This window comes from Brassica napus, chromosome C5 (assembly GCF_020379485.1).
Source record: "Brassica napus cultivar Da-Ae chromosome C5, Da-Ae, whole genome shotgun sequence".
Classification (NCBI taxonomy): Eukaryota; Viridiplantae; Streptophyta; class Magnoliopsida; order Brassicales; family Brassicaceae; genus Brassica; species Brassica napus.
In genome coordinates this window covers 46,700,816-46,714,892 of record NC_063448.1, presented here as the reverse complement: position 1 = coordinate 46,714,892, position 14,077 = coordinate 46,700,816, and the positions used below count along the sequence as shown (strand labels likewise).

General features: G+C 36.0%; 2 protein-coding genes and 1 pseudogene across 2 annotated transcripts; all 3 read right to left on the bottom strand.

Moving 5' to 3' along the window:
• Positions 1-97: 97 nt before the first annotated feature.
• On the bottom strand, positions 98-3,133 carry LOC111206880 (annotated as a pseudogene).
• A 60-nt stretch (positions 3,134-3,193) lies between these two features.
• LOC106417134 (zinc finger BED domain-containing protein RICESLEEPER 2) lies at positions 3,194-6,329 on the bottom strand. Its single transcript, XM_013857988.3, has 2 exons — positions 5,318-6,329; positions 3,194-5,159 (listed from the first exon to the last, which is right to left on the bottom strand). The coding sequence occupies exons 1-2, from the start codon at positions 5,352-5,354 to the stop codon at positions 3,385-3,387; spliced, it is 1,812 nt and encodes a 603-aa protein (XP_013713442.1). The 5' UTR covers positions 5,355-6,329; the 3' UTR covers positions 3,194-3,384.
• Positions 6,330-8,779: 2,450 nt separating this feature from the next.
• On the bottom strand, positions 8,780-11,840 carry LOC111206881 (replication protein A 70 kDa DNA-binding subunit B-like). Its single transcript, XM_048757552.1, has 11 exons — positions 11,700-11,840; positions 10,749-11,016; positions 10,572-10,668; positions 10,344-10,468; positions 10,167-10,251; positions 9,936-10,071; positions 9,654-9,853; positions 9,441-9,564; positions 9,169-9,345; positions 9,038-9,091; positions 8,780-8,956 (listed from the first exon to the last, which is right to left on the bottom strand). Exons 1-11 carry the CDS (start codon positions 11,838-11,840, stop codon positions 8,780-8,782), a joined length of 1,584 nt encoding a protein of 527 aa, XP_048613509.1.
• Positions 11,841-14,077: the final 2,237 nt, after the last annotated feature.

The window sequence follows — 14,077 nt, the reverse complement described above, 5'->3', positions numbered from 1 at the left end:
TAAATAGGTGTTTTGAAATGTATGATTCTCTTGTGTCCACCACACTAATCTGTTAAACTGGTGGTTGAATACCCAATTAAGACAAAAAGATTTTAATTAATAATATTGTACTTTGGCCAGTGGTGAGTTACACGTGGGAAACATGAGTGCAACCTTTTGAACCACTTGGCCTCTTTTCCAATCCACCGCCACCGTATGGCTCTTAACCTCACCTGATGACCGAATAAATTTGAAAAGAATTGCAAAGAGGCGTAAAATGATATTTGTTGCTAACATTATTAATTATTTTATTTAAATCAAAGCTAACTAATTCTTTACTTATTAAAAATCTGTAGATAAATTAGCAAACTAAAACGAATTTTTTAAAAAGGAAAGTCGAACTCCAAACTTCAAAGGGTGACGCTGCTTGGATACTAGTTCCGGTCAATTTAGTAGACAAAATTATAGGTCATTTAATCCCTCGTTGAATAAAATGTGGCGTGTTGAAATTCTCATCGCATGTTCATACGGCTATAGATTTGTACACTTTTGTTTATATCAACCATATGATAAGTAAGACCCTTTCATGTAATTTTCAAAGTAGAAAAAGACGAATTAGTGACGATTATCCCAGCTATATAAGCAAAGAGAGACGTATGTAAGCACGTTTATTATTTTACTACGCCTAGTCTTCTTCGATTTTCCAAATAAATTATGATATTCAAATTTAATTTAACAAAAGATAGTTTTTTATTCTATTTCCTAAGTTTCATGTTATTTTTTTTTTGTAGACTGCATAATACGATTGTGTAAACAACTCTTCAAAAAGAACATGCTACTGATATATAGAAATAGGAAACCAAAGTACCAAAACCAAAAAAGAAGCAAAGTTGTTAAGTTTCATGAAGGATACAAAAGCATCTTTGAGTTCTTAATAGAGATGGAGAAAAAAAGGTGTTACCATTTTGGTCACACTATCTTATAAGTGGTAACCAGCTTCTGCCGCACATCACTGCGTTAGCAGCTTTGGCATCCATGGACAGAACATTCTCAGGAGGCTCTCTTTTGTCCGTAACATAAGCATCGTAAGACGTGGCACGTGAGATCGGTATAGAGAGAATGTCACGAGCTACACGGGAGAGTACTGGATAAGTTTGGCTCTTCTCTTTCCACCACTTCAACGCTTTGAAGTCTTTGTTCCACTCCATGATCGGCTCTTGGAGGTAGGCATCAAGCTCTGATTCACCAGACTCTCTTGAAGATCCTTCAAACTTGAGAAATTCTTGAAACAAAACAAAGTCCTTGTACGCATCAGGCTTCTACTTCTCTTCCTTGTCTGCTTCCTCTCCATCATCACCATAATCTTCATCCTCATCTTCTTCATCCACTTCATGGTCAAATGTATCAACAGAACATATTGGCTTCTTAAAGATATCACTAGCTGCATAGCGAGCAAACAGACTGCGCAAATAGTCTAAAACAGCTTCAGCATTTGATCCCTCGTCATCCTCAATCTTCTTCGAGCAGTAAAACTCGACGAACTTCATCTTAAACCTCGGGTCCAACACACAAGCAGCAGCCAAAACCAAAAACATCCGACTCCAGTACCTATCAAAAATCTTCAACAGCTTCTTACCCTTACGGAGAAAGTAATCACTCCCACCACCACCACCATCAACCTCCTTCTTCAACATCACCTTAAGCTCAGCAAGAAGGTGAAAGTAAACATTAGACGTGGACCACCCTTCTTCAAAAAGCTCCTTAGCCACTTTCTAAACACAACCACCGAGCTTACAAAACGTCTCAATCTTCACCCACTCCTCATCAGACGGTTTATCATAATCATCGTAAATCTCATCCTTAGAGAAAGCATCCTCCTTATGCATATCAACAGCTCGCTGGTAATGATACAGCTTCAAATCCAGTTGGGCGATGAACACCTCCCCCACCCAACCAACATACGAAGCTCCTCGTACAAAGTCCACCTAAACCCGCTGCACAAACCATCAATCATCAACCGGAACAGATCAGCACAGCAGTACACCACGAAAACAGGCGGGCTAACCCCTCCCTCTCCCGCACATTTCCTGATAGCGTCAACCGTATTCTCATCAAAATCCTCATGGTTAGGGAGCAGGATAGTCGACACCTTCCCCACGATCTCGAAGCTCTGAACAGCAGTTCGGAAATGGTGAATGTAGACATCATCCAAAGGTATGGAGGCGTCGATGGTGTAGCCGAGGATCCATTTCCTGACCTTCCAGCTGTCGTCGATGAAATGAGCAGCCAAACAGGTGAAGTCCTCGTGTTTGATGGGGCCTCTATAGTAGCCTTGGTTGTTGAGAAGCAGCCACTCGTAAGAGAGGGTTAGCTTCCCTTGAAAGTCCTTGAGAAAGCTCTTGGCTTTGACTTTGCGTTCTTCGTGTATCTTGAGGACTTCTTTCCTGATGGAAGCTGGAGTGATTCCTAACCAGTTGGAGATAGGGTTGTGACCACCATCTGCCTCATCCTCAACCATGTCATCATCATCATCGTCTTCCTCCTCCTCCTCCTCAAAATCATCATCATCTTCATCAAGTTTTTGTTCCCAAACTAGCACTCAAAGTCAAAAATCACAAAAATAGCACTTAATATTTTATCAAAAATCACAAACTTAGGGTTTAGAGTTAAAGGGTGGGATTTAGGGTTTAGGGTTTAGGGTTTAGGGTTTAGGGTTTAAAGTTTAGAGTTTAGGTTTAGAGTTTAGGGTTTAGGGTTTAGGGTTTAGAGTTTAGGGTTTAGGGTTTAGAGTTGAGAAATAAGGTTTTGGGATAAGATTTCAAATTTTGAAAAATAAAAAAATTAAAATTTTCAAAGAATAAACTTAGAAATGTGCTATTTTGGTCATTTTAATTTTTGAGCGCTATTTTTGTAATATAAATTTAGAAAGTTGCTATTTTGGAGATTTGCTCTTTTAAGAACTGTTTGTCTTGTATTTGTCAAAAAATAGAGCATCTCATCCATCAAAAAATAATTTATATATAATTTTTTTGGTTAATTATTGAATTATTTATAATTTATCAATTAGATTTTAATCAGTTACACAGTGTGACATGTAAAATGGAAATTTTAAAAATATCTCAAAATTTTCAATACTCTGGTTACTTTCTTCCATTTCGAAATTTACATTAATTTTTTATAGAAACCCCGTTAGAATATTTTCAGTGGAGAATCATTTTGAAAAGGTTTCACCTCAGTTAAACAAAGACAACCTTCTAAGAAACGAACATCGTACTGATATAGAAACGGGAGATGGAAGTACTAAAACGAAAACACAGAGATAATGAGATTCGTAAAGCCCTCTAAAGTTCAAACTAGAGACGGAGACGTGAAGATAATGTTGTTACCAATTCTGACACACTATTGTCAAAGCCGTAACCATTTTTTGCTGCACATCATGGCGTTAGCAACTTCGGCTTCCAAGGAGACGACGAACGCAGGAGGCTCTCTTCTGTCCATTCCATAAGCATAGTACGACGTGGCTCGTGAGATTGGGATTGAGAGAATGTCACGAGATACTCGAGAGAGTACTGGATACTTGTGACCCTCTTCTCTCCACCAGTCCAATGCTTTGAAGTCTTTGTTCCACTCCATTACCGGTTCTCTGAGGTAACAATCAAGCTCTGATTCACCAAACTCTCTTGCAGATCCTTCAAACTTGAGAAATTCTTGGAAGAAGGCAAAATCCTTGCAGGCGTCAGTCTTCTTTTCTCTTGTCTTCCTTGCTTCCCTTTCTGCTTCTTCTGATGAATCAGGATCATACTTTTCTTCTCCATCTTCTTCCTCGTCATATTCCTCTTCTTCATCATCCTCACAATCTTCTTCTCCTTCTCCTAGTTCTTCATCATAATCTTCTTCATCTTCTCCTTGTTCTTCATCATAATCTTCTTCACCATCTTGTATTTCATCATGATCTTCTTCTCCTCCTCCATCACCATTTTCACCTTCTTCTTTGGAGTCAACTTTAGCAACCGAGCATATTGGTTTCTGACAGATATCACTAGCTGCATAGCGAGCATACAGACTGCGCAAATAGTCCAAAACAGTTTCAGCTTTCGAAGCTTCATCACAAACTTTGTTCTTAGAGCAGTAAAACTCAAGATACTTCATCTTGAACCGAGGATCCAACACAGAAGCAGTAGCCAAAACCAGAAACATATGATCCCAGTACTTATCGAACCTCTTCAACATCCACTTAGCATTGCAGCGAAAGTAATCACTATCAGCCCCCTCAAGCTCCTTCTCCAACATCACCTTCAGCTCAGCAAGAAGGTAGAAGTAGACGTTAGACGTCGAATAACCTCCTTCGAAAAGCTCCACCGCCACTTTATACATGCAGCCAACGAGTCTGGCAAAAGTCTCGATCTTCACCCATTCCTCATCAGACGGTTTGTCATAGTCATCGTAAATCTCATCCTTCGAGAACTCATCCTCGTTCTTCATATCCACAGCTCGTTGAAGATTAGAAACCCACAGGTTCCAGTTCTCGGACGAACACTTTCCCCATCCAACAATCATACGCAAATCCTCCAGCAGCTTCCCGCTAAAGTCGTTAAACACATGATGAACCATCAACCTGAAAAGATCAGCGCAGCAGTAAACAGGAAAAACCGGCGGCACAATCGAGCTATCTCCCCTCTCTTCTAACCCTCTCTTGAAACCACCCAACGTCTCTTCATCAAAACCTTCCTCGTTAGGCAGTAAAAGAGTAGAGACCTTCCCCTCAATCTCAAACCCCTGATCATCCAGAGCCACCACGTCCACCTCGCTAGCGTACCCGAGGATCCATCTCCTGACCTTCCAATCATGAGCAGTGATGCAGACGAAGCCCTCGTGCAAGACGGGGCCTTTAACGGAATCTCTGGTCCACCCGTGCCCAAGAACAATCCATTCGTAAGAGAGAGTTAGCTTCCCTTGGAAACTTTTGAGAAAGTCCTTAGCTTTCTCTTTGCATTCTTGGTGTATCTCCAGAACTTCTTTCTGGAGGATAGAAACAGTGGGGCGGAAATTAGGGTTGACCCCGCTGCGAACGAAGAACCTCGCTAGGGCGTTAAAAGCTTCCTTCTCCGGATCTGCTGGCGAAGGACGACTATAATCCACCTCCTCCTCATGATCGTCCAGTTTTAGCTTCTTCCTCATTTCTAAAACGATTTAAGGATACAGTCATCAGTACACGCAATACACTGATAGATTCGGGTGGATTCACAAACATCGAAAGGAGCTCAATCGGAACAGAACAAACCCTAGAAATTAGGGTCGAATCCACTAAATGAATATAGAAACAACGAGAAAAAAGTACCTGAGCAGGAGCCGGAGGCGAGATCTCTGTTATCCATGTGTTTCGGGGGAGAGAGAGAGGGGTTTTCAGTGTTTGATTTTCGCGGGAATATCTATCGACGTACGTGGCTTTTTGTAATTGGATAGTTTTTTCTTTTCGGGGGATTTATTAATCGGACGGTGAAGTACTGTGCGTAGTGGACGGACGAGATTGTTTTGAATATTTACGTGTAAGGGAAAAATGGTATATTCGGTTGTTGTATCTGAGTCCATATATGAGATCTCAACAAATTAATAAAGTTGAGACTACACCTAAACTATAATTTTTTTATTAATTTATAAAAATATTAATTTAGCGATATATTAATTAAACTAAAAACTTAATTTAGGACTATAAAATTATATTATTTTATAAAAACATTTAGTGTATATTAATTTATAAAGTATTAATTTAAAGGGTGCTATGAGATGAAAGAGAGATATTTTCTATTGGACTTATATTTGTGGCTTATTTTAATTTCTTACGTCGTCATTGACAGCGTTGTTAATTCGCGCAGAATAAAATGTCTATATTAATGCTAAAATTATATATTATGATTACCTACAACATAATGTATATTTTAAACGATAGTGAGGTAAAACTAAAAGTATGGTTATTATCAGGGACAAAGTCATAGACTTTTTATAATGGGTCCACTAATATTAAAATTTACTTTATGGTGATTGCAAGTTTGAGAAGAAGCTTTGAAAAATATTTTTTTTATTATTTCGTCTATCACATTGTAATAGTTATGGACTTAGGGGTTTAACAAATAAAATCGAAAAAGGTAGATCAATAACATATTATAAGCAAAATAATAACCGTGTGAAATAAAAAAAAAAAGTATAGCTCCTTTAAATTCAGAAAACATAGTTTCATAATAAAAAAAATTGAAGGCTATTCGAACATCTAAACACACATAATTAGTTTAGAATAAAAAAACTCAAAATAACATAAAACTTGCATAACATAATAAATTAAAGTCTTCAACTCTCTTGACGTCGACTCAAAATGCGCGGAATGGAATCCTGAAAGTAAATAATTTTTTTTAACATTAATACTAATTATGTTCACTATTGCTATAATAATATTTTGAAATCATAATAAACTCACATTGATTTGTAGTACTTGATTTCTGAAATCTAAGGATCAAATAAAATATCCGAACAACCTTCAACTGTTGTTAGATGTCTGAAGCGACCATAAAACTCAACAATTCAGTTCTGATCATAAACAATAACATTTTAAAGTGATAAAGTGTCCTCACGTTTACGTAAAACTGGTTGACCAATGTTACAGTGTTCTGCTCATATCTCGTTGGCATCACGTAAACGTGTTCGTCCTAAATTGTAAAGGTTGTTCCAGATGCAACCAGCACGTGAGACTTGCTGGTGGTTCGTTCCTGGAAGTTTCTTCTCATCTTCAAGGTCGTCTAATGCAGAGCTCTCATGGCGGCGAAGGTGGTGACACTCACATGCTTATATTGCTTGCCCGAGAAGACTAATACTCTAAGTCGTTGCATTTACACATGAGCAGAACACATTTACGTGATAAACCAATATCTTTGAAAAATATTAGGTCCTACTTCTATATATAGTGGATACACAAAGACCGTGGAACCTAACGTTTACGTGATAAATCATTAACTTCGAAAAAGATTAGCTCCTACTCTATAAACTAAACAATGTACCACCAATATTGTGATCATTATGTAGGTGAAATTATGATACACATATACATTTTGCTACACTAATGATGCAAAACGGTCAGGCTGTTCCGAGTTGCGATATTTTGTGTAACATCTGTGTAAGTTGTCTCACGTTTACGAAAAACTGGCTGACCAATGTTAAAGTGTTCTGCTCATATCTCGTTGGCATCACGTAAACATGTTCGTCCTAAATTGTAAAGTTTGTTCCAGATGCGACCAGCACGTGAGACTTGCTGGTGGTTCGTTCCTGGAAGTTTCTTCTCATCTTCAAGGTCGTCTAATGCAGAGCTCTCATGGCGGCGAAGGTGGTGACACCGCATGCTTATATTGCTTGCTCGAGAAGACTAATACACTAAGCCGAGACGATTTACATTGATTCAATCTCATCGAAACATCACCTCATCGAGCAGCAACAAAACCGAGTACCTCACATTTATCTAGAAATAGATTTTCAACGTCCTCTTTCAGCAATGAGAGGCGGTTCTCAAGAACGTAAGTGCTCTGCTAAATGCATGAAGGCAAGTATGGAGAAAAGGGTTACTCCATTAACACTTGGCATCGTACTAAAGTTTCATCGCTTTGTCATCTCTACGGATCTGTCGACTTAATAGCGATAGATCAGATGGGTTACCTTTTTTAACAGAAACGTATAGAGGAATAATGATGATTTATTGATGCTATGATTATATTGAGAGAATTGAGAAATCAACTAATCGAACTTGAAGATGAAGGTTTATCACGTAAAAGTGTTTGTCGAGAAAAGTGTAGATAGTATGAAGTTCTTTTAAAAAAATGTTAGTGTGAACGCATTAAATTTACATTTTTGGTGAGAAACATTCTCTGCGTGACACTGACACCTAATCGTTTTACTAAATAAAAGCTTCTCGTGAAACCACATCACCACGTCACATTCCTCGCCAATAAAATTTTAAGGTAAATTTTTTTTTTTTTGAATGAATGTTAAATTTATTCACCAAAAAAAGCCTTATTACAACTAGTGCATACTTTTTTGCAAAGTAATTTACATACTAGAACTCAAAAAAAAAAAGACTATAAGCTAATTACATTCTTGTTTGAAACTAAATTTGCATTAGCACTTCCATCCCTCTCCCTCATTTTTTCTGCACCAAAGTGATTCTATTTCTGATCCTCTTCTCAATCACCTTTTTAAAAACTGGTAACGGTATCATCTTCTTCCCATGCTTCAGCTTATTCATTTCTCTCCACAAGGCATATAAAACAGCTTGGAAGGCATATCTGGTACAAAGTAAACTCTTCTTCTCTCTAGTCTTATCAGAAATAATGGTTATTATTTCAGACCAAACTACAGTGAAAGACTCGCGCAACAATCCTTTGGCTATAAGGTAAATTTTAAAGTGCTTCTCTGAGGATATACTTTATTAATGGATAATAAAATTATAATATCGAAAATTGAAAAGTAACCTTTTAATTGCTTCAATAATATATCTTGTTATTTCAAAAAAGGCTTTATAATTTAGTATATAAAAGAGCTATAATTTTGTACAAAATATACCAGTTAAGACAAAAAAAATGAAAAGAGGCTTTATATTAATTTAACAACAAATAACCTTAGAGTACATAAAACGCTTCAGACTAAATAAAATAGATAAACCAAAACACATAAGCAAAATAATATAAAGCCAACACCAATAAAATACTTATAAGAATAACAAAAAAAAGCCTCTTTTCCTTGTAGACAAGCATCCTATAACTCTTCAGCCACTTTTTTCAGTCTTCACTTTCTTGATCGAATCAGAAGGTCCATGTTTGTTAGCAGTACTCTGGTAAAAGGCTGCCTCTATACTTTCGATTGGGGATCCTTCACGTTTAGCAGGAGTCTTCACATTAGATTCAGAGTCAACCGAAGAACCGCCAGCTAGCAGCATAGAACCCTGAACCACACGAATTGTTATTTAAAATAAAACACTTCGGCACATTCAAACATAGTTAGTAGAGATCAATCAATATATTACCTCTGGGTCCTCAGGCCCATTAGAAAAATCTGGGTAGAACATGTTTGAACCTCCCTAATCATTTCAAGTTAAAAGTCTTTAAGATATCCAAAAACACTATATAAAGACTCGGGTATTCAAAAGACATGTACCTTAGGATAAGAGGACACGTCAAACTCGTTCATCATATATGGGCTGGTGATAATCTTCTGCACCTTGAATGTGTCGTCCTCGTACTGATAATTAACCTCATCTATAATGATCTTAAACAAATATGTTTTACCAACTAAATTCTTGAGAGCGGTGCGTAAAACATTGGGTTCCAGGATCTACAAAAAACGACAATCAAGTAGTTGTACGTAAGGTTACAGAGAACATATAAACAAAACAAACATTACAAAACAAATTGAAGTAGAGGCCATACTTCACTTGTGATATGTGTCGTTGGATGAAAGCAAGGTTGATGGAGCAATTGCAGCGCAATATTATCTAACACCAACAACTTCGTGTGGCCTGTATTATCTAGTACTACCAAATGCAACTTGTACCTAGCATAAATAAAAATACAATTAAATATAGATAACAAAAATACAATTGTTGATATGCAAGAAAAATGAACTGGGTTGTATATTAGTACCTTAGCTTCAGCTTAGGATTGAGCATCTTGCACTTAGTACAATAGAGCATACAACGAACATCCAGTTCATAGGTTCTTCCGGGGTGAACGTTATTATGCAACATATCTAGTTTTGTACCACACACTTTGCAAATAATATAGTACCAACCCATATCATTATCAATCGCAGCTATGGTGCACCTTACAAAACACCTCTCAACCTATCAAAATAATCCTCCTATTTATAAAAATAAGAAAACTTAATGTATGCTTAGGTGATGAAATTATTGAAATTAATTAAACCTTTCTCGTCTCCAAAATATCAGATATTGTTTTTTGTGGCGTTTGAACGAAGTAGTCTTCTTCCTCTGACATCATTGATACCATCGAAAATGGTTTAGACTGCACAATTTCTAAAGATATATTTTCCTTTGGTAACCTAAATATAAAAATAAAGAAATTTGTAAAATCAGTACTGATATAAGGCTGAACTAAAATACAACTCGATGATTTTCCAAAAATATACAAACTTACAATTTGGCAAAAGTTTCTACCTCTTGAATAGATGGATTAAGGGAGATATCGGACACATTGTATGCATTGCATACGCTTCGCTCATCTTGTAAGAAGAACATGTTTTTCATGTATAAGAATATCATATTTATAAAGATCACTTAAAATAAGTAACCTCATGAAAATAAAGACGTTTACCTTTCCATATTTTGATCTTGCCAAACTTCATAACACAAATTAGAGTTCGATCAGAAAGAAGTTGAATTGCTTCGCTTAGATCTAGTGCAACCTTTCCCCATACAACCAATGGAAGCCTAACATCTCTGAGGATCAAAATTTAAAAGGATATGGTGGTAAGTATGTGAAAATAAAATATATAATGGTAGATCCTTACAAAATAAAACTATATCAAATCGTATAACTCACTCTTCATTTTTTAACTCTAATGAAATCTTTTCTGTGTCCTTCCCACTGAGAGACACTATTTCAACATGAGTAACCTCTACAATCTGACCAATAATATCTACAAAATAAGATTAAAAAGCCAGTATAATATTTTTGACCACGTTCAACGCTCTGTACATATATTTTATTTACACTCACCGATCAAATATTCAGGGCTCAGACTACCATCTAAGATTTCACGAAAATTGACAGGGGTGAAACCAGTCAATCTGTATGGCAAATCGTCACAAAATCCAACCCGAGTGGTGGCTTGGAGCCAAATTTTGTAAGGATACTTGGTTAATCGATAGGACCCACATGATTGAGAAAGAGAAAAATTGATGAATATCTTCGAGTCACCTTCTTCGAGGAATGATTCAAAGATCGGAACCACATCATCATTAACAGTTGCATGAATCATATCACCCTGCAGCACATATAAGTAAAACCATATAAATATAAAATACCTATCTATTTGAGTATCAAACGCATAATAACCAGTGTTATAAAATACATTATACACTGGTCGGACGGTGAACTACCATATAGTGCTTAATTGTATATACAGATGCTTATGCGGGGTATATACGGTCAATATTTTATAAAGAAAAATAGATTATTTAGTAATTATAGTGATAAATCTAAAATATATATCATAAATTTGTATAGTTCTAAATGTTTTCTAATTTAAATAAAGAGTAAAATTTCAAATATATTCTAAGATCTTTTTTTTTGTAGAACCTGGATGTGAAACAAAGAATTTCATTATAAAACAAATATTCTGGACAATAAAATACAAATACAACATCTAAACTTTTATATTCTGCAATGGTAAAAAGATGGGTGAAAAAAGGAGAGACTTTATACACACATTCCTACAAAATATGATCACGAACCTAAAGTAAAGTAATTGTCTTAATTGGTCTTTTAACTCAAGTTAAAGCTTCCAAAACATGTCAAAGCATCTAATTTAACCGAACTATAAAATTTGGTACGCCAAGGTTACGTATAACGTATAGTCAGCGCATGTACGGCCGTATAACACGTATTTTAGAACAGTGATAATAACAATAATTCGTATTTCAGACCACCATCAGAAAAACAACTTACATTTGAATCAAGTAACACCATCTCAATACTCTCAATGTCGCCTGCGAAGTATTGTCTCCATAGACGAATGATCTTTACCTTAATTTTCCACGTAGTTTTCATAGGATTCAAGTCGATAACGTTGTCAAAAATTCCAGCCATCTTAATGTGGAGTCTACTCTACGTTTTTTGTTTTGGGATGGAGAGTAAGAGAGGCGGCGGTTAATATATATTTGCTATCCTCTTAACATTAGGTTAGCATCTTTCAGCTTTGTAAATTAGGAAGAACCTAGTAATGGTAAGATAAAATATCCTACCATATATTATATAAGATTATCTACATAGAGTTTTGACATAATTTTAGACAGGATTGCTTATTGAAAACTTGGGGGCCAAGCATTATAACCAAGTTTCTATAAAACATGGTTACTGTTAGATTAAGGACGATCAAAATTGATATTTTTAATAAATCAATTTCAAATAAATAAACATTTATTAATTAAATTTCTTTAAAAAACGAACACAACCATAATCCAAAAAAAAAATATATATTTAATAGATTTCGGAAGTTATATTCGTGGTTTTAGCTACATGAAACTCAAGTACTCTTCGAACAGCAACACCTATCGTCTCTATAGTTATTTTTAGCATGATGAAGGCGAAGGTGATAACGTTAAAAATAAAATATATACGTACTATAAGCCGAAGTGAAAAATGAAACAGAAACGGGTTATTGACGAAGTCAGAGTAAAGTGGGTTGGCCTTGTGCAAGCGACTTCCGGAAGAGCAATTACCACAGCAATGTGCATGTGGTAATAAGAAGCATGTGGTAAAAACGTGTTAACAGCAGCTTAGCAATAGTTTGAAATTGCTCTGCCGGAAGTTGCTTGTCATCTTCAAGAAATTCAAACAATTCACCATGCAAACAAAGAGTTCCATCATATAGGTGCAAGTATAGGCCTCATAAAGCAGTTCTTTTGGAAACTACTACCAAACAAACTTGGGCAAACTCAGTGACAACACAGAACTCTCGTTCATTCTCAACCGTGGAATCAAGTATTTCAATTATCTTCCCATGACGTGGCTTCCGCAATATCTGAAAGCAAACATACAAGTACGGTCAAATCCAATGAGACTCACACACACACCAGGTGATGCGCTAGCATAGAATAAGTGCATCTAACCTCGATTTCTTGTCTTACATTGTGTATTATCTTCTGCACTCTTTTGCAACAGAACCGAGTTGTGATAACTCGAAACATTATGGCCACTTAGAATAAAAAGAAGCTCGTCAGTACTGGAAAAATTATGGTTCAAGCCACTTAGAATAAATAGAAGCTCGTGAGTATATTTTGTCTTAGCCTATCACGAACCTCGAATTATTGTCTTAGAATAAAAAGAACCTCAGTGAGTACTAGAAACTCTATCACGAACCTCGATTTCTTGTCTTAGCCTGTGTATATCTTGTCTCACGTACTCTTCGAGCACAAACACCTCTCGTCTCTATGATTATATTTAGATGAGGAAGGTGAAGGTGATAACGTCGAGAAGAGAACTTTGGTTGTTATGTCGAAAAGAAAGCCAAGAAAAAAAATATCGTCTTGAGAAAGATTTTTAAGGATTAACGTAATGTTTGCCTTAAATTCATAGTGTTTGAGACAAACGTTCTCCAAGCGACACGTATGCAATTTCTTAAATAAAAGCTTCTCATAAAGCCACGTCAGACACATTGCCAATAAACCTTTAAAGAAATTTTTAAAAGTACTTCTCCTTAATATATAGGGGATTCAAGAACAGAAAAATGGTGTTACATAGTATCAGTATCACTGGTTCATGTGTTTACAAAACTTACATGACAAATCACTTTAGGGAATTTATCATCTATCTAAAAAGTTCAGAATGACTCAAAAAATGGTTTACGTTGCAGGCCCGGCCCTGAGATTTAGGGGGTCATAAGCGAAATATTAAAGATTTTAACAAAAAAAAAAATTCTACAAATTTGGGAACCTAAAAACTATTTTTATAAGCCTATATCTGTGTAATTTTTTTTCAAAAATTTTGGGGATCAAAACCCAATGTTTCTTTGGTTTTGCCCCAAACTAGTCCCTATTATATTGGTATTCCTACATTAACATAGTCCAACTGTCCCGATCAGTACATAAACGTATGAGCTGTGCGAATTCATACACAAACACTCAATTAATTCAAATTTCATACACGAAATGACGAAATCCAGTTTTTACATACATTGACGAATTTTCCGTTAGTCAATGAAAACGGAATATGATCTGGCGGTTAACGGTCGCTTATATGTCCCTTAAAAATCCTATATGGCATTTTTGTTCAAAACAATAAATAATTATTTAAAAAATATTTTTAATTTCGTTGAGGGAAGGGAA

Coding starts and splice junctions, on each gene's coding strand:
- LOC106417134 (XM_013857988.3), bottom strand. CDS start 5,354: ATGGATAACAGAGATCTCGCCTCCGGCTCCTGCTCAG. Junction 5,160..5,317: donor CGCCTCCGGCTCCTGCTCAG/GTACTTTTTTCT, acceptor AAATCGTTTTAG/AAATGAGGAAGAAGCTAAAA.
- LOC111206881 (XM_048757552.1), bottom strand. CDS start 11,840: ATGGCTGGAATTTTTGACAACGTTATCGACTTGAATCCTATGAAAACT. Junction 10,252..10,343: donor CAAGATCAAAATATGGAAAG/GTAAACGTCTTT, acceptor TCTTCTTACAAG/ATGAGCGAAGCGTATGCAAT. Junction 9,565..9,653: donor AATCCTAAGCTGAAGCTAAG/GTACTAATATAC, acceptor TATTTATGCTAG/GTACAAGTTGCATTTGGTAG.